Source organism: Lepidochelys kempii, chromosome 17, assembly GCF_965140285.1.
Source record: "Lepidochelys kempii isolate rLepKem1 chromosome 17, rLepKem1.hap1, whole genome shotgun sequence".
Classification (NCBI taxonomy): Eukaryota; Metazoa; Chordata; order Testudines; family Cheloniidae; genus Lepidochelys; species Lepidochelys kempii.
The window spans coordinates 17,324,864-17,347,062 of NC_136396.1; the positions used below are offsets into that span (position 1 = coordinate 17,324,864).

The 22,199-nt window shown below is 39.1% G+C and overlaps 1 protein-coding gene across 5 annotated transcripts in view; it reads left to right on the forward strand.

Annotated features, from left to right (window-relative positions):
* The window catches only part of ZZEF1 (zinc finger ZZ-type and EF-hand domain containing 1), an 82,188-nt gene extending 60,613 nt beyond the window's left edge, over positions 1–21,575 (forward strand). For 2 of the 5 annotated variants that reach the window (XM_073316182.2, XM_073316186.2), the window contains 14 exons: positions 1,087–1,283; positions 1,900–2,019; positions 3,034–3,219; positions 3,557–3,657; positions 4,246–4,381; positions 7,147–7,527; positions 9,222–9,365; positions 10,484–10,652; positions 12,719–12,817; positions 13,678–13,843; positions 14,720–14,773; positions 15,406–15,559; positions 17,401–17,472; positions 18,835–21,575. In XM_073316182.2, the coding sequence (XP_073172283.1) occupies positions 1,087–1,283; positions 1,900–2,019; positions 3,034–3,219; positions 3,557–3,657; positions 4,246–4,381; positions 7,147–7,527; positions 9,222–9,365; positions 10,484–10,652; positions 12,719–12,817; positions 13,678–13,843; positions 14,720–14,773; positions 15,406–15,559; positions 17,401–17,472; positions 18,835–18,909 (2,054 nt within the window). In that variant the 3' untranslated portion in view covers positions 18,910–21,575. The remainder of the gene's footprint in view (positions 1–1,086; positions 1,284–1,899; positions 2,020–3,033; positions 3,220–3,556; positions 3,658–4,245; positions 4,382–7,146; positions 7,528–9,221; positions 9,366–10,483; positions 10,653–12,718; positions 12,818–13,677; positions 13,844–14,719; positions 14,774–15,405; positions 15,560–17,400; positions 17,473–18,834) is intronic. The other 3 variants (XM_073316183.2, XM_073316184.2, XM_073316185.2) reach the window with 3 other exon arrangements.
* Positions 21,576–22,199: the final 624 nt, after the last annotated feature.

The window sequence follows — 22,199 nt, forward strand, 5'->3', positions numbered from 1 at the left end:
TTGTTCAGAAAAATCACAAGGTAAAGCCCAAATAGAAATTGCATAGTAAACAAAACAAATTATGAAAGTTGATCTTTTCAGTCTTAGCATATAGTGTTTAGTGGCAACACATAACTCTACCAGTGCACTAAGATTTTGAAACTAATAAAACAAATACTATTATGCATGCCAGTAACATTGAAAGTATTGTAGTACTTAAAAGTAGGTGGAAAGCAAAGGATTATCTAGTTAAGAAGCTTCACTTTGATAATCAGGAAGGTTCAGACATATAGGTGTGGACTCTCTTGTTTTCTCATTGGTTGAGTCAAAAATGGATCAGGCATTAGCAGGAATAGTGAAAGGAGGACATAATAATTTAATTCACCAGATCAGTTTTGGGTCATTAGTTTTCCCTCATTTTGTCTGTTCCGTGAGATAACACTTGTACTTCTGTGCCCACTGACTCTCTGTCTAGTGCTAAACAGAAGTATGTGCTATTTTTAACTATACTTGCGATTATTTTCAGTACAAAGGAAGTGGTAAGAAGACAACTCACTATCCAAGCATTTTTATTCTGTACTAAAAGGGAAGAGAACATTTTTATCAATACGCTCCAACAAAAATGAGGAAAATGTGTAGCTGTAGCAAAACTGTATGCCCTCATGAAGGAATTCATGTCACCAGTTTTAAATGTGATTCTGCTTTATTGGAATTTAATTCCCACATTAATTATTGACTTGAATATACTTGTCTAGTTTTAACTTAATGCTTAGTGTTAGGAGAGGACTTGCCAGCATCTCTTTTGCTGTGATTCCTATAAAAAACTTAAGTTAGGCTGCTAGTGTGCTTAGACTGCGGCGTATCCTACTGATCTGTATTGTCTCCCTTGTACTCTCTTGCTGGTCTGTGTGTCTGGCCACATGTTGCCTTTTGTTTTATACTTTAGATTATAAATTCTTTGGGGGCAGGTTCTGTGTTTGTGCAGCCTGGCACAATTGGACCCTGGTCCATGACTGGGTCTCCCAGACGCTACATTAATACAAATGATAAGTATAATAAACTGAGCCTAGAGGAAAATTCCAACATGACAGGTTTTTTTTCTTCTAGTAAAAGACTACCAGTTGGCTCAGAAATGTGAACAAGAGAGCACTGAATCCCAAACCCAGCTGAGACAGTATCTCCAGCATTTTGCTTTTATAACCAGCCACCTTTTGCAGACCAGCATGGACAGTAGCTATGCAGAGGCAGTGGAAGCCACCTGGGTCTTGTCTCTTGCTCTGAAAGGATTGTACAGAACACTTAAGGTGATTTTTTTTTTTTTTTAAATGTCTTACTAGCTACATAAAAGTTTGGAGTGAAGACTGTGAGCTGTCTGGGTCAGGGGCCATCCTATGTATGCAGCACCTCACGTCATGGGGACCTGATCCTTGAGGGGTTCTTGTAATAGCCAAGGTCATTTGTGAGACCTGGCCCCTTGCATCCTCTGCATAAAGAGTCTGAGAGCGTAGCTCAAAAGAGTAGATTAAGGAATATTGTTGACATGTGTTTGATCAATTTTCCTCTGTGATAAGGCTGACTGTGAAGATGCTGGACCATAATGGTAGATTTTGGTCAGAGTGGAGGAAATATGGGTGGGGGAATTCTCAAAACTCTGAGGAAAAAATTATGCATTTGAGTTCATCTGGCCTTTTTTGTTGTGCGGAGTACAATTAGTTTTACTCTAACAACAACGAGGTAGTAGTGGTATTACACATCTCATTGCGAGTACTGTTAAAGACTTGAGTAGTGAGAAACTCTATAGTTTTGCTGGAATTTAAAAAAAATAAAGGAGAATTATTTTTCTCATAAAGAAGGTCCTGCTCAGTTAGAATTGTGTATTGTCAGGCAGCTCTCACAGTAACTTTTCTCTCTCTTTGACAGACTCATCGTTTTGAGGAAATCCAAGCAGCCTTTCTTCAGTCGGACTTACTTAAGCTGCTGGTGAAGAAGTGCAGCAAAGGAACTGGTTTCAGTAAGACATGGCTTCTCAGAGACTTGGAAGTAAGAGAATAATAACATTTTGTGACAGTCAGTGTAGCCATTGGCATAAAAGCTCAAGGCATCGCATTTTCACCGCACATTAAACTTTTGAAGCATTATTGTTTACGTATTAAATATATTTACCATTTTGTTCCCAGAACATGATGGAGAATGCCTTTTGAGTACTGCTAGTGTTGAACTGATATAATCTGAGATTTTTGAAGGGGCTTATTGGGGGTCGGAGCCAAAGTCTCCCTGCAATTTTTTTTTCCAATTCCTTTTAGCCCTTTTGAAAATCCCAGCTTTTAACTTCAAAAATCGTATCCGTAGATCTCCAAGAGACCTATTCGATACTGATGCTGTACACAGTACTTAAGCAGATACACATGAATCATTACAATAGTGTAACTGGTGGGAGATCCAACATACACTTGGACACTTCGTTCTTTTGAACATCTGTTATTGCAGGGAGAATTGGCAGTGTGCTTTTCTATGTTATGGCAACAGACAAAGCTCTATGAGGTTTTTCTCATGGTGTCTGTACTGGCCTTGATGCTTACAGTTGATCTAAATTGGCAAGACCAAGGTGATGTGTTACCCTGCTGCTCTTCCTAATAATGAGTAGTTAATGTTACTGGGCATACTGGAGCCAAATATCTAACTTATTTATTTTTCAGGAAAGGAACTGGTGGCTAAAAAACACCATTTTGCCTGTAGATGATGATTACAGCTAACTCTATTATGTTCCCATCTTGGAGTGCTTGAATATTAATATACTCAAACTTGTTTAAGAATTAATGTTTTTTCTCTGTTTTTTTTAAATGTATGGTTAATTATTTGAGACGTCTTCATAGAAGCCTGTAAAATGTAAAGCACTTATGGAATGGGAAATGCTGTTTAAGTGCTGTTCCTCTTTAGAAAAGCATGCGTTAATAAACGTAGTCCCGGTGTTTATAATGTTCTTACAAGTGCCAGTTGCAGCTACACTAATACTACCTACAGGTGTTATACCATATGTTGCCTTTCTCCATGCAGATTTTGTCAATAATGCTGTACTCCTCAAAGAAGGAGATCAGCTCCCTGGCTGAACGTGAGGATACAGAACTAGAGGAAAGGGACCGAGATCAGAACGTGGACCCATCCATCAGTCCCATTGATCTGGATCAGAGCAAACTTGATCCTCTAGAGGGCTTGGATGAAGCAACCAAAATATGTTTCTTGGTACTTATTAGACTTAACTGTTTTTCCCATTTCTGAAGATACTGTGCCTCATTTGGATTACACAAAATTGTTTCCATATGTTGGTCTTTAATACAGATTTTACTTTTAATTTTTAGTTATTCATAAACTGATTCTGGTATTATTGCTTAGATTAAGTATAATTTTATGCTTGGACTGCAATAATAAATATTTCTAATGTTTTTAGTAAATTATTGCTGTAGAGATTATGAAATTCATAAGTCCTTTATTCATGTGCTGAACAGGAAAAATGTGTGTGTAGATAACCCCAATTGAAATTCATCTTTCCTCGCCTAACCTTACCTCAGTTTTATTTCAGATGACGCATGACGCACTCAATGCACCATTGCATATTCTTCGTGCCATGTATGAGCTGCAGATGAAAAGAACAGATTCTTTCTTTTTGGAAGTTCAAAAGAGGTAAGTGAACTATTGAATCCAGCAGAAAAAGTCATTGAATGTGAAAGGTAACTTTTACTCAGTTAACAGGGAAGCTAAGCAGAAACTGCTGTAAAGAAAAGGATATGGAGCTGCTTTGTAGTGTTTCCTAAAATGTAATTGGAAAATTGACTCCTGTTACATTTGGAACTGTAGATGTGAGGACAGAAGCTAACATTTTTGAAGTATGTTGTATGTTCCTTTTGGATAACTTTACTCACATGCACAGTATATCTCTGTAGAAGAAACTGCTTTTATGGATGGAAAGTCAGCAAAATACCAGTATTTCTCAAGTGTCCTCCTAACTGAGGAAGAGTGATGTGCATAGACTTACTGGCACTCAGAGCAGCTTCTGGTACCATCTGCTTCTTACCAAATCAAGTTGGAAGACATGAACGTATTTTTCAGTTAATAAGATCAAACAAGAATGTTATTTGATCTGACCTCACAAAAGAGTAAGGCAGTACTTGGATAAGAGCTTTCTAAATGCAAGTCAGGGAAGCTTTACATGCAAATATATCTTTTTTTTTTTTTTAAAGTTTATTGACTGCAAAATTTGTCGCTTTTAAGGTTTGATGGAGATGTAATTACAACAGATGAAAGGATCCGAACACTGGCCCAGAAATGGCAACCCAGCAAGCGTTTGAGATTGGAAGAGCAGAGTTCGAAAGCAGTGGATACAGACATGATCATCTTGCCATGTTTGGTGTGTGCTCTCTTTTTAAAAAAAAAAAAAAAAAGAAAGAAAAAGGGGGAGGGGAAGAAAAGAAAATTTGATATCACAAGACTTGGTAAAAAGAAAAGCAGTACTTGTGGCACCTTAGAGACTAACCAGTTTATTTGGACATAAGCTTTCGTGAGCTACAGCTCACTTCATCGGATGCATGTGAGCTACAGCTCACGAAAGCTTATGCTCAAATAAATTGGTTAGTCTCTAAGGTGCCACAAGTACTCCTTTTCTTTTTGCGAATACAGACTAACATGGCTGCTACTCTGAAACAAGACTTAGTGATTCAAATAATTTAGAAGGTCTGAATTTAAGATTGTTGTTAAAGCTCCTGAGATTAATCTGTTTTATTGTGTTAAAAAGAATAGGCAAGATATCAGCAAGAACTTAGCTTTCTTCTCTGCAGCTTCTCTCTTGAAGATTTAGAAGAACTAGATTTTCGATCAGGAGAACAAATTATGGCTTTATTGGAATGCTATGAATTCCTTATCTCATACAAGAGAGATTTGACCTAATATACAACCATAAACATGTACACTGACCACCTCACTGCAATGTAACCATGCTTCAGTAATACCAAAGAATGGTGAATCTGTTTTGCCAAAATGGACAGCATGACTCTAGTAGCAAAAGAGAAGTTAAGTGAATATATAACTAGGTAGCAAGTGTCAATTAACCGTATATTGGGATGCAACTAAAATGCAGGAAATCTTGAATCTAAAATGCAGGCCCAACATGGATCCATGGAGAAGCTCAGGTATTTATGGGCATCACTAATCTTCACTTACAGGAAACATATATTTAAAACATTAATTTCTTTTAAAAAACAGCTTATTTAATACTTACTGGCTTCTACAAATGGATAATGATCTGGAGGATGGTGTGGATTGCACCCTCAGCAAGTTTGCGGATGACACTAAACTGGGAGGAGTGGTAGATACGCTGGAGGGTAGGGATAGGATACAGAGGGACCTAGACAAATTGGAGGATTGGGCCAAAAGAAATCTGATGAGGTTCAACAAGGACAAGTGCAGATTCCTGCACTTAGGACAGAAGAATCCCATGCACCGCTACAGATTAGGGACCGAATGGCTAGGCAGCAGTTCTGCAGAGAAGGACTTAGGGGTGCCAGTGGACGAGAAGCTGGATATGAGTCAACAGTGTGCCCTTGTTGCCAAAAAGGCCAATGGCATTTTGGGGTATATAAGTAGGGGCATTGCCAGCAGATCGAGGGACGTGATCGTTGCCCTCTATTCGACATTGGTGAGACCTCATCTGGAGTACTGCGTCCAGTTTTGGGCTCCAAAAGGATGTGGAGAAATTGGAGAGAGTCCAGCGAAGGGCAACAAAAATGATTAGGGGTTTGGAACACATGACTTATGAGGAGAGGCTGAGGGAACTGGGATTGTTTAGTCTACGGAAGAGAAGAATGAGGGGGGATTTGATAGCTGCTTTTAACTACCTGAAAGGTGGAACCAAAGAGGGTGGATCTAGACTATTCTCAGTAATAGCAGATGACAGAACAAGGAGTAATGGTCTCAAGTTGCAGTGGAGGAGATTTAGGTTGGATATTAGGAAAAACTTTTTCCCTAGGAGGGTGGTGAAACACTGGAATGCGTTACCTAGGGAGGTGGTGGAATCCCCTTCCTTAGAAGTTTTTAAGGTCAGGCTTGACAAAGCCCTAGCTGGGATGATTTAGTTGGGATTGGTCCTGCTCTGGGCAGGGGGTTGGACTAGATGACCTCCTGAGGTCCCTTCCAACTCTGATATTCTATGATAAATCTGTATTTGATATTGCGAAGATCTACAATATAGTGTCGTGGTAATTTATGGATGTTCTCATTTAATGACCATCCACAAAAAGATTAAGCATGGATTCATAGTATTTTAAGGCCTGAGGACATATCATAATCTAGTATGACTTTTCGCATTGTATGGGTCATAGAATTTCATCCAGTCATTCCAGTATCTACCCCACTGATTTGTGCTTGAAGTGCACATATCTTTTAGAAAAACATCCAGTCTTGATTTTAAAGACTCCAAGGAATGGAGAATTAACCACATATATTGGTAATCTGTTCCAGTACTAAACTTACCTTCAGTTTAAAAAAAAAAAAAAGAAAGAAATTGCATCTTTGTATTCTTTGCATATTTGATACCTTAGTACATTTATGGCTTATCTAAAATGACATTGAAAAATGGGCCCATTTTCCACTAAACAAGAATGAAGATAGATCCATGTTTGGTACTGGGCATTTGAGTTCCTTAGTAGACTAGCATGGCTTGTGGAACACCGTGGTATTTGACAGAAATGCCAGCTAGATCTTCACCAAAGGGTCAGGAAGGAAATAAAGCTGCTAATTTCTTAGTCCCTCTTCAGTGGCTGTGATTACTGGGATAATCAGTAGTTACAATACATCTAACAGGAGAACCACAAAAAAGGTGTGGAGCATTATCACTAGTGCTTCACCTGTACAATTCAGCTTAAGTTTAAGCTCTCAGTGTTCAGAATCGGTTGGTTCTTGCCTGCATTTAATATCAGTGGTATATAATTTGTAATGATATACATTAATACCAGGGGCAAACTTAAGGTAAATTGTCCACAGGCAGACTTAGTTGTGTTCTCTATGAAAGATTGGATCTTGTAATTTTTGATGAGTCTATCAACCTGTAAACAGCTAATTAAACTTTTGGTCATAGATTTGTAGACATGAAGAAGTAAATTGCTCTGAATCTGTTTTCAGGCTTGTGCTTGTCTTTTACAGTCAAAACCTGTACTCTGTGATAAAGCCACTGAGGAATCCAATCCCATTACCCAGAAACTGATAACCAACACGGAGAGTGATCTCCAGCTTAGCTATGCCAAACAGCGTCGTACCAAGAGTTCCATACTCTTACACAAAGAGCTGGATTCCAGGAGCAAAAAAGCTGTGCGGGATTACCTGTATCGGGTGAACGAGGCTACTGCTGTTCTTTATGCCAGGCATGTACTTGCCTCGTTGTTGGCTGAATGGCCTGATGACATGGCAGTAAATGAAGAAATCCTGGAGCTCAGTGGCCCAGCGCACATGACTTACATTTTGGACATGCTTATGCAGCTAGAGGAGAAGCAGCGATGGGAGAAGGTAATTGGACTGCATTTGTATGTCTGAGTCAATCCGATATGTACATAAACTTCCAGCTGATTAGCAAACTCCCAGAGATACTTGTGATTCTTTTTAAAAAAAATAAATACAAAACCTTCAAAGACTTTAAGCTTCAAATAATATATTTCTTCTATAATAAAAACTCCGTTCTCAGCCAGAAACAATGGGGTTTGACAATATTTTTACAAAAGGACTTTGTGACCAACAGAAAACTGAAAAACATACTTCTTTTGGATGCAGCATTTCAAATAAATGAGCAATTAGGATGGGGAAAATTCTGTTCTGCATAGAAGTCAATGGGATAAGGAGCCAAATTTGAGTGCTGTTTTTAGCTTGGTTTCAGTATGTATTTTAAAAATCTTCTGTGTATTAAAAAATAAAAGTTTGTTACCAGCAAACAGGGTCTCAGAATTGTAGCTGAAGACAAGTAATAACTACCTAGCTATCCATACAGCACCTAACATAGTTGTGTCTCCAGATTAGGGCTTTTGGACACTACTGGAATATAACTAATAAAGTGTGTGTGCATATCCAGGAAACAAATACTCCTCCAATATCTTTTCTTGCATTATTCAGCTGGCTGTTTCACCATGCCTCATCTCAGCCCTGGCCTCTGTTGCACACATGCTTAGAGCTTAGGTTAAGAACTGGTTGTTAATCAAAAAGAAAATTGAAATATCCGGACTTCCTCATTAATTTACGTACAGGAATTTGAGTCCATTTTGTCCTCACGTATTCTTAATTTTTGGCTTCCTGAGTTAAGTCAGAATCATCCATTGCCATAGATATGTTCAGACTTCCCAGATACTGGAAGAAAGAAGTAGCGTTTTAAACTTTGTCTTTATTTTTTTTTAAAGTAAACATATATATTTTTCTAAAACCAAAGGTTGTTTGCTAGTAAACATCCTGGTTATATCAATATGGTTTTAAATATCAACTTTGAGTATCCTAGTCTTAAAAATCCAAACAAATACCATTTAGTCTAGAGTCTGCATTTCAGACTCTGCTTCCACTATCACCACTTTGTTTATGGATAGGACCTATATTAATTGTGACATTCATTACAGCAGAAGACTAATTTTAAAACAAAACACTAGTACTTTTATAACCATGGTAGGGGGATATTTGATAAGACTCATTTTTGTAGGTAGGATTGTGCAATATGAAACCTGAAGTATTTGACATTGTTGCTTAAAACTGAAACTCCTTGCAGATATGGAAGGTAAAGGGTCTATCTGGTATGTTAACAAAATTCTCTGGATCAAAATTACTTGCCTTATTTGTCTTAGGCTTTATTTACCTATCTCAATCTATTGTGGTATTGTGGGATTAGCCTTTTATGCCAACATCTGTGCAGTGAGGTTAGACAATTTCTGGCCTTCCAAAGTTGTCTCAATACACAAGAATCTCTTTAAAGTAACACGCAGGATTTGAAACACAGTCCAAGGACTAAATTAAACCTTCCACATTTACAGGAGACAATACACACACCTAGTAAGGCCAGTTGGCAATTTCATTTATGAGTTTCTCTTTTACTTCCTATCAGTGGCTTGTTTTCCCTCTTCTGAGGGCCGTGTTGCTAAAACAACTTTTTTGTCAATCCTTGTCAAATCCGACTACAAATGCTGATTTGATAGCAAATTGACCTTGCATGATGTGTTGTATTTCCTCAGATCTTGCAGAAAGTGCTGCAGGGATGCAGTGAGAGCATGTTGGGAACAATGGCGCTGACTGCCTGTCAGTTTATGGAGGAACCTGGAATGGCAATCCAAGTGCGGGAATCCAAACATCCTTATAACAACAATACTAACTTTGAGGTAATTTACGTATGTTACAGTGCAGTGAGTGTGCATGGGTTGTGCATGAATTGAATAGATTGGGTGGGATTCTCAAAAGCACCTTGGTGGCTTATGGAGCCCAAGTCCTGTTGCCTTCCACTGGGTTCAGACAATGGTACTTGTGTTCCTAACCTGTTGAGGCACTCCCTGGAAAAATCTCACTCGTGACCTTTCAGTGAGCAGGACGTTCCCGATAATTGAAGTTTCACCTTGTACAAGAATATATAAGTAAGGGTCCCACTCAATGAGGTACTTAAGTGTGCGCCTCATTTAAGCATGCGAGTAGTCCCATTAACTTCATTGGGACTACTCATGTGTTTAAAACTAAACCTATGCTGAAGTACCTGGCTGAATTTTATGGGTTTAATAGGCAACAAATTGTACTTTCATCCAAGGGCCTGTTTCAACAAGCATCTCAAATTCTTGAGACATCAGTGGAAAATTAAGTATGAAACTTCTTACTGTGTTTTTAGTTTTGGGCTACCTTTCCTCTACACACAGTCTTAATGATTCTCTTTTCCTGATATTAGTTGGCAGCACCGTACTAGTTTAGAGAGTAAAAGGCAGTCATCTGTTCTAAGAGAGCACTCAACAGCACCATGAGTGACATCTCCCCAGTGTCCCATATTGGGCAAAGAGATGAAGCAAAGAAAGGGGGCATGTGGATAGAATAAAGAGGAATGTCCCCTGGAACCAGAAATTCTCATGGCAACCCTGGGAGTTTTCTTAGCTTTTGTATGTAGTAGGAATTCTGTTGTGAGGGTTTTTTAGTATACGCAATACTATCGTTTAAGATGTGCCCTGGAGGTCAGTATCTTGGAAACTGGCTTTCTGGATTAGTGCATCAGTTTACAGGCATACAGGATTACTGTGCTCATTTAAACATGAGCACTTCTAGAAATTAGATTTTGCAGACTCTTTTATGTGTAGTTGGCAGTGTCGACAGCACTCTTTGAACTAGCCCACAACCAAACTAATGAAGACTCTTAAATAGAAATGTCGTAATCTTTGTTATACCTTATTTGAAATCTGCCTTTTGAGTATTTGTATACAGATACAGTGCAATGGTGTGGGTGTTATCTGTTTGCCTTCCTCAGGATAAAGTTCACATCCCTGGTGCTATCTATCTCTCAATCAAATTTGACTCTCAGTGTAATACAGAAGAAGGTTGTGATGAATTAATCATGTCCAGCAGCAGTGATTTTCAACAGGATCGGCACAGTTTCAGTGGGTCTCTGCAGAAGTGGACTGATTTTGAGCTTCCAGGTAAGTGGACCGTGTAGATCTACAATGAATGTGAGTACAAACAAGTGTAGAGAGCTACTGATAGCCTGTGATGTGAGAGACTGAGATCTTAGTGTCAGTTATTCCCCTGATGTTTGGCAAAACTTCTGCTCTTACCCCATCTCCTCTTTGCTCAAATACATTTTGTGTTCTCCATTTGCTTTGTAGAACTAGCCTGAAAGCAACAGGGATGAAATTCAATAAAGACAAGTGCAAAGTACTACACTTAAGAAGGAAAAATAAAATATGCAAATACAAAATGTGTAATAACTGGCTAAGCATAGTACTGCTGAGAAAGATTTGGGGGTTACAATGAATCACAAATTCAATACAAGCCCACAATGTAATACAGTTGTGCCAAAGACTAATATCGTTCTGGGGTGTATTAACAGAAGCATTGTGTAAAATGCAGGAGGTAATTGTTCCACTCTGCTTGGCACTGGTGAGGTCTCAGCTGGAATACTGTGTCCAAATCTGGGCTCCCACAAATTGGTTGGAGTCCAGAGGAGAGCAACAAAAATTTAAAAAAAGGTTTTAAAAAACTGATCTATGTGGAAAGGTTTAAAAAAAGGGGGGAGGAGGGCATGTTTAGTGTTGAGAAAAGAAGACTGAGAGGGGACTTAATTATAGTCTTCAGATATGTTAAGAGCTGTTACAAAGAGGACAGTGATAAATTATTCTGTGTCTGCTGAAGGTAGGACAAGAAGTAATTGACTTAATCTGCAGCAAGGGAGATTTAGGTTAGATATTAGGAAAAACTTTCTAACTAGAAGTATAGTTAAACACTAGAACAGGTTACCAAGGGAGGTTGTGGAATTCCCATCACTAGAGGTTTCCAAGAACAAGTTAGACCAACACCTGTCAAGGATGGTCTAGGTATATTTGACCCGTCTCAGTACACAGGGCTGGACTAAATGACCTCTCTCGAGGTCCGTTCCAGTCCCATTTCTATGATTCTGTGATTGGACTCATTTTGCAAGTTATGCACTAACTTGACTATTAACTTATTGCATGTCCTAGCATAGACTTCTGAGGCAGCATTGCAAGGGCTTTCTGATTTGGAGCGCTGGTGGCAGCTATAAGTAACCAAGTGGATAGAGGTATTTTGTGTTTTGGAATTATAGTTTGATAGCTACCTTGCCCTTTCAGAAAGTCATAGCTTGAATATAAAAACAGCAAGGACTTCTTGGATTGCTCCACAGCCTGATCATAAAACTGTTAAACTTTTTGAAAACTCTTCTTGAATTGAAGGGTTTACTTGTCACCAATGTTGAGTGACCAGATACAACAGTTTAATTCCTGTAGTGGAAGTCTGCAATTCTGCACTGCTTTTCTGACAAGTCATTTCAGAGCATCATCCCAGAAGTTACGTGAATAGCTAAGTGTCACGTGCCAGCTTATGGACGTGCCATGGAAACAAGGGCTACTGACATTGAAATGAACAGCCATAGACATGTTGTTTTATGTACTGCCTTCCATAGGCAGTACACAAAAGAGAAGGAAAAAAGAGAGCTTCCTGGAAAGGAGCCTCTTGAAAAACATCCTTTGTACAGAAAAGAGGTTTCAGAAGCTTAAGGACTCCCATCTGGTAATTAAAAGCAGTGATCCCTGCTTTAGTAACTTACTATCTTTTCTTGTTAATGTACTGGAAATTCTGCTGGACATATAAGGGTTTTGGTTATCTCATAAATATCTCCTAAATCATTAATCGTTCTCAGTACAGTCAGAAAAAAAGGTTTATTAATGTGCACTACAGTTTCCTTTATAATCTCCCCACTTGTCTGAAGCAACTATCTGACAAAAAATATAGAAAGCATTAATCTCTGTGTGTGTATTTTTATACACTGGTGGCAGCTGTTTTGCATTGTGGATCAGTCTCCCATTTGTCTTATGTTCTGTTCACTTTGGAATTACCAGAAGAATAAAAGATGATCTCATCTAGAAGCAAATTATTTTAATAATCTTTTCTGCTGTATTCTTTGTTATAGTACCTTATTGAGTTATTGTTTTTTCTAATGTGGATGGTTTTTTCCTTCCCTGCTGCACAGGAGATACACTGTATTATCGGTTTACCTCTGACATGAGTAATACTGAATGGGGTTACAAGTTTACAGTGACAGCAGGTCACCTTGGAAGGTTCCAGACAGGTAAGCTCCGTTCAGAGTGTGACCAAAGGGACTTATTGTAATTATTTTGATCCATGCTTTCACAATTTTTTTTGTATAAATATTCCTTGGCATATACTTCTTTAGGTTGCTTAGCGTAGGCTTTTTTTTCCCCTCAAGTGTTCTTAAAAGACGATCTAGCGTTGTGACTTGATTCATTGTGTGACTTGGGTTTTGATGAGTGACTTCTAGTCACACTGGCTTAACACTGACAGCAGTATCTAAATGCTGAAGCTTGAAAACACAGAGACCAGTCACACACACAATCTCCAGGATACTTGCCATAATTTATGCCCTGGGTTTAACAGGCCACTTCAGAGTTGTCATAATAATGATAAACGTAAATGGAGGTAATTTAAGTTGTGTTTAAAGAATAATTATATCGGTTATGATGGACTGCTTCTGGTTTTCATTTGCAGATGCAGTGTGAAAGGCTTTGCTGGTTTATTTAACAGATTAATGATATTTTTAATAGTCTTTTGAAATATGCATCTGGATTGTGAATGCTTTGCAGTTGTCTTAGGCCTACTGTCCCGCCGATATTAACTAGGGCTCAAATTCTGTTGTCCTTCCCTGGGCAAAACTCTCATTGCAAATATTAGGATTAGGATTTTCAAATATAGGTGTAAGGAATTTAGCCACGTAACTCCCATTAATTTTTGCCCAAGAAAGGACTAAGGATGACAGGAGTTGGCCCTTATTCTCTTTCTACAGATCAAGTTTTGGTTTTTATATCTTTATCTTTGTTTGTGTAACAATTCTAAATCTATGGGGAGAAGACAGTTTTGCAGGTGAGTAGAATGTCTACCTCCAGAAATAACAACAATTCTCTTCAATTCCAGGGTTTGAGATTCTGAAGCAAATGCTGTCGAAGGAAAGGGTGGTTCCACATCTCCCACTAGCCAAAATCTGGGAATGGCAGGTAGGAGTCGCATGCTGCCAGATTGGGCATCAGCGTTTAAAGGCCATCCACCTACTCCTGAAGATAGTGCAAGGCAGCAGCCACAGGTAAGCTCATTGCTCCACATTGTCCACTACACCTGCCTCTGTGGAGAGGCAGAGAATCATAATTTAAAGCAGGCACTATAGTGGCTTGCTGATGGATATTCGCAGTGGCTTGCTAGCCAAAACCTGTTGAAGTAGTGATGTTCTGAAAATCATTTTTTTTTCTTTTTCTAGATGGCTTTTTTAAAAGATTCTATGGAACAAATCCTGTAGTCAGAATAAGTCAGATTCCATGTTGATTCTATTAAAATAAATTTAAGGATCCAAGGGTGAGTCTCCTCCTCTTAGTTAAAATGAGGAGCTCAAGAAAAAAGTGCAGACAAAACATTGCCGGATTCAATATTGCAATAAGGGTGGTAACTTTCTTTGACTTGTGTCAGGGCAAGCTTTATAAACGGAGCTATAGCTTACGGTGAGTTAATGCTTGATTCTGGGTGGCAGAGGTGATTGTGCTGGGCAGAAGTAGACAGTTGGTCAATATATGGACCCTCACTTCAGTTACAATGTTCAGTTCAGTAAAATCCTCATGGCGTCAGCAACCTCCTGCTTTTTCTAGCTCAAAGGATGTAGAAGCGTTGTATTGATCTGTATATATAAAAATATTTTTGCAGCAATTTCAGACAATGGCATACAAAATGCTTATGAACCATTGTGAATTTTGATACTTTAGCCCACATTCAAGTCTGAACAGCTGCAACTTTGCTAAAAGGTACATAGCCATTGTTCAGAGTTATTTATTACTGAATGTGTATCTAATTTCTTCTTACATTTTGTGCTTAAAAACACTTGTGCCTTTGTCTGTGGGCAACAATTTAACATAGGGTAAAATCTTCATTTTGGAAATAATGTCCTAATAATACTTCAAATTTTCTTCTGTAGTACTCTGATCAAGGCCTCTGAAGTGGAGTTCTCTTTTGATGATGCCTACTTTACGTATGTGTAGAAGAGACTATACAATACAGCAATGTTTGAATGGGAATGTGAAGAGAAGCAGGGTTGGAAACCCTGTTACTTGGAAAGTGATACTAATTACCTATACCTATGTAAAAAAAATTAGGATACCCTTTCTGTTTATAGCTTAGACTTGCAAAGTTCTAACCAGTGGAATCAAGACATTTAATGAAGTGCTGCATTCATTTATTTCAAAGACCTCAATTCGGCAATTCAGCCTTATTCAGCAAGTGCTTTGGACTTGCTTAAGTCCATGAAAATGCCTAATGTGATGCAGGGGCATAAGTGCGTTGCTGCATAGGGGAAAGAAATTAGGCATGTGCTTAAATGTTTTGACCTTGGATCAAAAAAAGTTAGGGGCCCTGCAAGCTTTTAGGATAGAGTTTTAATTATGCTGCTACATTTCTGTAACCAAGTACTTTGAAACCCAAGTCTACCTTCGTAATCAGCTTCTTGTTACATGCTTCATAGCGCTGTCGGGCAATTATCATTAGGTTTCTGCTCCCTTGAAAATATTGTTCTTTTAGTCAGAAATGGGGTCATTAATATGAGTTACCCTCATTCTGCTTAAATGACTGTTGGTGGTTTGTTTGTTTGTTTGTTTGTTTTTTAAGAGACTGTGACCTCACCTTGTTAAAGCCACTCTGGCAGCTTTTAACCCACATGGAAAATAACCTGTGCTATGACATGACCAAGCCTGGTGTTCTTCTTCTTCCTCTTCATCGTGCACTTACGGAACTTTTCTTCGTTACAGAGAACAGAGTGAATGTAAGCAATCCATTTACTCGTATGTTACCCTTTCTCCAGCAATGGGCATAGCATATAGAATGCACTGTTAGACTGCTTTCTGGCTCCTCAGCACAAATAGGTCAGGATTTCATAGGCATCAGATAGGTTGGGAGCATTTTCTCTTGTGGAGTTCAATGTCAGATTCTAATACAGGGACATATACCTATATTATGCTACCTCCTTATTAATTATACAACCTTAAATAATGGGCATATTTCTTCCTAAGGTACTAAAAGAGGCATATTCTAAGCCTCTGCCTATGCTCAGGGGAGAGCTGGGTTTGATAACCATTTGAAAACATGGTTTAAATGTGACACTCTCTGAGCTGGATTGCTATCAGTATAGACGAGGCCAATCTACACTGAAACACAGAGTCAAAATTGTACTCAAATCCTGTAACCTTGAGCATAACTATAGACCAACTGGGGGAGCTATAGACCTATCAACTGAACTTCAATATCTGGAAAGATACTGGAACAAATTATTGAACAATCAATTTGTAAGCCCCTAGAGGATAATAGGGTTATAAGTAATAGCCAATACGAATTTGTTGAGAACAAATCAAGCCATGCCAAACCAACCTAACTTCCTTCTTGGGCAGGGTTCCTGGCCTAGTGAATAGGTAGATGTGATTCTATCTTGACTTTAGTAAGTCTTGTGGCACAGTCCCATGTGACATTCTCCTAAGCAAACTAGGGAAATGTGGTCTAGTGAAAGGCTGCACTCAAAGAATAGTTATCAGTGGTTTGCTGTCCAAACTGGAGAGACGTATCTAGTGAGGTCTAGCACAAGTTTGTTCTGGGTCCAGTGCTATTCAATGTCTTAATTAATGACTTGGATAATGAAATGGAGACTGTGCTTATAAAATGTGCAGATGACACTAAGCAGGGTGGGGTTTCTAGTTCTTTGGAGGATAGAATGAGAATTCACAATGGCCTTGACAAATTGGAGAATTGGTCTGAAAACAAGATGAAATTCCATAAAGACAAGTATAAAGGATTTGAGAAGGAAAAATCAATTGCACAACTCCAAACTGGAGAACAACTGGCTAGGCAGTAGTACTGTCAAAGAGGATTTAGGGATATAGTGCATCACAAATGTAATGTGAATCAACAACATGATGCAGGTGCAAAAAAAAATAAAATGTTCTGGGGTGGATTGATAGGGTTGTAGTATGTAAGAAATGGAAGGTAATTGTCCAACTCTGGTTGGCACTGGTGAGGCTCAGCTGGAGTATTATGTTCTGTTCTGGGCGTCACTCTTTAACAAATAAATAAAAATTGATAAATGTGAAGAGTCCAGAAAAGAGGAGTAAAAATTATAAGAGGTTTAGGAAACCTGATCTGTGAGGAAAAAGAAACTGGACATGTTTAGTCTTGAGAAAAGAAGACTGAGGGGAGACTTGATGACAGTTGTCAAATATTTTAAGTGCTGTTATAAAAATTTCTCTCCATATCCGCTGAAGGTAGGACAAGAAGTAAATAAAGAAGCAAGGGAGTTAGATATTAAGAAAAAGTTTCTAACTACGATAGTAGTTAAGCTCTGGGATAGTCTTCCAAGGAAGGTTGTGGAATCGCCATCATTTGAGATTGTAAGAATAGGTTGACAAACACTTGTCAGGGATAGTCTGTGTATGTGCAGAAGGCTGTACTAGATAACTTTTCAACGTCCCTTTTAGCCCTATATTTCTATGGGTTTGTAAAAATGTTGATGAATTGGCTCTATCCTATGGAGAGTGGAATGGTAATGCTGATCTGTAGAATAACGTGGTTAAAAACACCTTGCTAAAGCAATCTCACTGAGCATGTTTCTGGCTTCAGGAGCTTGGATCTCTGCAGGACTACTTGCTTGCCTTAAATACTGAAGAGCATCTTCATCGTTGCACAGCACAGGTAAAAAAACAAAAAATCCCTGTCAGAAGTATCTCCTCTGCCCCATCCTGCAGGAGACAGCCAGTCATTCCTGATTGCGGGATAAGCTTTTTGTCAGATATATAGTCACTGCTGATTAGCACAAGATCCCAAAATTCAATTTCACTGGTTTGAATAATGATTCCTTAGATGTGAAAGGCTAGTGCCCTGATCCATACACCATCTGTTCCCTCTTCACACCCACCCCAATCTGACGTTCATATTTCAATGTAGTTGGTTACAAAAAAGAGTTTATAGTTTCAGATTATGGCACTACAGCCCCAGTGCATGAAACACAAAATCAATATAAAATAGCCGGGGGAGGAAATGGCAGCTACAAACTGACTCAAGTCACCTAACTTAGTGTTGTCTGTCAAGTGAGTGGTCTACCCTGTGAATTTAATCAGCAAGAAAACTGCCCTGTAAGTTTTTGCATCAATCTTGCAAAACTGATGGAAATTTACAAGCCCACGCATAAAATTTAGTTGTCTGCTTATTAGTATAGTGGTTGGCAATGGAAAAAAAAGTACTCTCCTATTTAAAGTTGTTTTACCTTCCCCAGATGATTTGAGTAGTCTTGCAAGATTGGTGTAGATCCAGCACTATCTGTATCTTCCTTCCTGACACCATGGTTTGGGTCCCTTTGCGCTCCTGCTGAATGAAACTACTCACAAATGGTGTCCTCCTTTATTGATAGCCACCCAAGAATAATATTACAGATAATGGCAGTTGAGTGGATGAGAGTTATCAAAACCAAAACTCATGTCCCAAATCAGGCTTTCTGCATTCCTTTTCCTATCACTTAAGTCATAGAGCCCGATTCTGCTCCCACTGAATTCAGGGGAGATTCCCTACTGAATTCAATATTAGCAGCCTTTGACCCCGAAAGAGTTATTTTTTCCAGACACTTCCTGAGTTCAGTTTTGCGCTCCCAACATCTCTGTTGCATCACCAGCTTCCTTCTTAACTGTCAACTCATTTGATATGAGACTCCTTCTTCTTCATCATAGTAAAACCCACTGTCCATTTAGAAGTGATACTACAATGGGCTTTGCCTGGTGCATCCACCTTAACTGACTTGTCCTCTACATAAGCAAAGATTTAGCAGATGGAGGCATCTGGGCAATCGGAAATGCAGTTGCTTTTTTGTTAAGCATCCAGAGCTTGTTGGATGCATGACCGTTTACTTCATTGCCAGAAGATAATCAGATGGATAGAGAACAGACTATTCCTATGTCTGTTAAACTGACACAACAGAGGGTGGCTTTTTAGAACTTAAAGTAACCATTACTTGATGGTGATAATGTTTGTGATGCTAAACTTCCTTTTCTTCCTCCCCTCCAGGCCTTGAAAAACATTGCTGCTATCAGCCTTGCCATTAACTATCCAAACAAATCAACAAGTCTCTGGAATGTTTAATACTGGCTCATGGCTGGAGTGCATGGGATAAAATAGTTTGTCCATAGAAACCTTGGAACAAACATCTTCACTCCGTTCAGGAAAAGTTACTTCAGCTTCAGCATATGGGTACTCTGCAGCCTTCCTTCCTTCCACTTTGATGTAGAATTTGTAAAAGTAAAAGCGCACTTCAAAGAAAAAGCACATTTTGGAGTAACTCACGCGTCACCTACAGTTACATACGCACATATTGTAGCATGTTAGAGTAAACAGAAAAGTATTTTTTTATTCAGAGAGTGAACGGGCGAAGATTTCTGAAGTATGAGAATGGAGAAGGCCCAGTTCTTGTATTATCTGCTCCCAGTAAAACCGAGTGACTATATCTGGAAGGGACAGCTTGAAAAGTTTTGCTGAACTTACGCTGGTACCACCAGTAGCATCCATTTTTCACTGGAAGTAAAATTAGTGAAGAAGAATCTTGGTGGACTGTGTAAGAGTAAAAATGGCTCCCACTTGAAACCTTCCATGTTTCACTTTGCTTTGAAAGCCGCTACCCATGGAGAAAAACCTGCAGCAACTAACTCAGTACTAAACTTTTAGGTTTTAAAACAAATATAGAGATTCAAAGAGCAGTTAAAAGATTCCGATGGCAGAGCACCCTTGTGAGAGGTGAAAGCCTCTACTGTTCTTTTTGGTTTGATCGATTGATCTTACCCTACTTTGTCTTAAATATGTACAATGCATTGTTCTGGTTTAGTGCAAAAACCACAATGGCTCCCTTGGAGTAGCTTTCGAAGATGTGGTATGAGAAGCTGAGGCGCACTGGCTGTGATGCATAACTTGTATGTTTCTCAAAGATGGCATCTTTCCAAGAAATTATTCATGGCATAATTTTTTCTTAACTCTTTGTTACTGGTGGCCCAGGAGCTCCTTCTGGTGAACATTGGGAAACCCTGATTCCCAGCATCAAGGGATGATGGGGGGGTTAGTGATTAACCCAATTTATCTCATATAGCAATAACTGCATTACTCCTGCTGAATGTGGAATAAATAGCAGACCCCTGTGTTGAAATAAATTGGCTTTAATCTTGCCCAAATTTGCTGGTTATTCCGTTTCCAAAGAAGATTGCAAAGAGCTTAAAGGGTTGTGGGGCTACATTTTGTGTGTGCTAATTGCCTGGTTGGTTTTGTTGAATGTAAAATCTGCAAAATTTCTATTCTGCTTAGATTTTTTTTTTCCAGAATGAAACTATGAAGAAAGCAGAGCCAGATGCATCTGTAGTGGAGACTGGAAAGCTGATCAAAATGGCATAAGGACAATGACTGTGTTGGAACGGAGTGTTGTGTTCACTGGTCTTATTTGTCCAAAAAGGCCAGTGGGTAGCACTGTCATGTGTATAGGAGCCCTGCATTTGGGAATAGTTTGTGGAATGGTGCTCTTCCAGCCACCTGGGACTGGGAGTATCTTAAAGGCGGTGCTATTTCCCTCTGGGAGGGAAATGTGCAACGTGCTTTAGTGCCCCCATTTTTTGGGTGGTCATTGGTGCTGCAGCCTTGGAAGTAGCAAGTTGGCTCCTATTCCATTAGGAGAATGGAAGGCCAGTACTGTTGTGGGAGGGAAGTGTAAACTGGAAGGGGTTAAAAACTGAAGACCCTCATTGGCACCAGAAGTTGCAATCACCTTCTTCAGGGGATGGGATGGCTCTCTTAGTCAAAGCAAATCCTAGAGTGGAGGAAGAACTTGTCCTCTGCCCAAGTTTGGAAAGAGGCAGAGAAATGCATACTCCTCTGAAAACACGCCTGCAATATTACATAATGAAAGTTCGTTCCCTCTCCCTTTCCAGGATGAGAGACTTTTGAGTACTAAACATGAGATTTACTTGTCATACCTTTAACTCCTAGATAAAGGAATTTGCAGTCTTATGCTTTGGTTCCCTCTTCATGATGCCTTTAAACTTGTCAGCTGACTGCAGGAGAGGCTAGGAGCTTCCCTGATCAACCAAATGCATGTCTCTTTCTGACAGTGTGAACTCCTGCTGGAGAATCTGGGGTGGGGCAAGGGTTATTACACCAAAACTATGGTCCTCTTCTGAAGTCCACTTCAATGAACAGTGTGTATTGTATCAAAGGGTCAGATGAGCATTTTAAAACTGCTGCTCTGGGACAATGTGGATTTCCTACCCACTGTCTCGGAACGAGTCCCTGGCTAATTGGTAACGTTATACGATAGATTGATTGTGCTGTATGTAAGGTATGTGATGCGCTGTTGAGATCTGCCTATGTTTATTTACAGAAGGTTTTTTCCTCTTTTTACATCAGGATTACAGACTGTACAGAGATCTGTCACTGATCCTATCATGGCGTTTCCTCATCCTCGTTCTTTTTCTGTTGCACTGCATTTTTACTTTCTATATAACAATATGCATAAAGGCTGTAAGAATGACACAGGAGTGGCCAAAATTACTATCTAGGTGTACCACTTACTACCCTTATCAGCAGGTCTGCCAGTCAGCCATCTTGCTCTCAAAGGGCTGCAAGTGGCATTAGCTGCTAAATATTCTTTCCAACCACTAGATGGAACTGAAGGGCTGTCACCTGGCTTGACACTGAGTCAGTCTTTCACTGCCTTACAACATGCTGGTTCATTGTGGGTTTTTAGGGGTGCAAGAAATATTGATTTTTTTTTTCTATCATGTAAAAAGGGGAGGAGGAGTAATTATGACCAATAGCTCTCTGAAATCCTGCAGCAGTTCCAAGTGGATGCAGATGATACTGTGGAATAGTACAAAGCTGGCTGGAAAACAGGTATGCTGAAAAAAAAAATGTGCCTAATTAAAAAACGATTGTGTCCTGATTCACAGATGATGTATTTAAAACAAATCACATTGTTCCTAATGATACATGTGACTTGCTTTCATTAAACACTTTAAGAGGTTTTTAATTTTTTTTTCTTACGGGTTTACTACTTTGCAATTTTTATCGTTTTTGGTTGTTTGAAATAGATCAGACCTTTAGATTTATTCCAGTTCAGCTCAACATGTAACAAGAAAGTTATAGATGTGGGTAAAATATGCAAACGAAGAGAAATATATTGTAAAAATTCTATAAAAAGTACAACACGGTGTCTGTAGTTTTCTGTTTTTCTTTCCCTCACTGAAGATTAAATATTGAATTTGCAGCAAGAGCTAGAGGTTTACTTTGAGTGTTAATCATTAGGGGCAGGATGACTGTAAGTAAGCCTGCTTGTCCTCCATAGTATTTTATAGCTGATATCACACTCTGCCACACAAACATCACATGAGGCTTGGCTT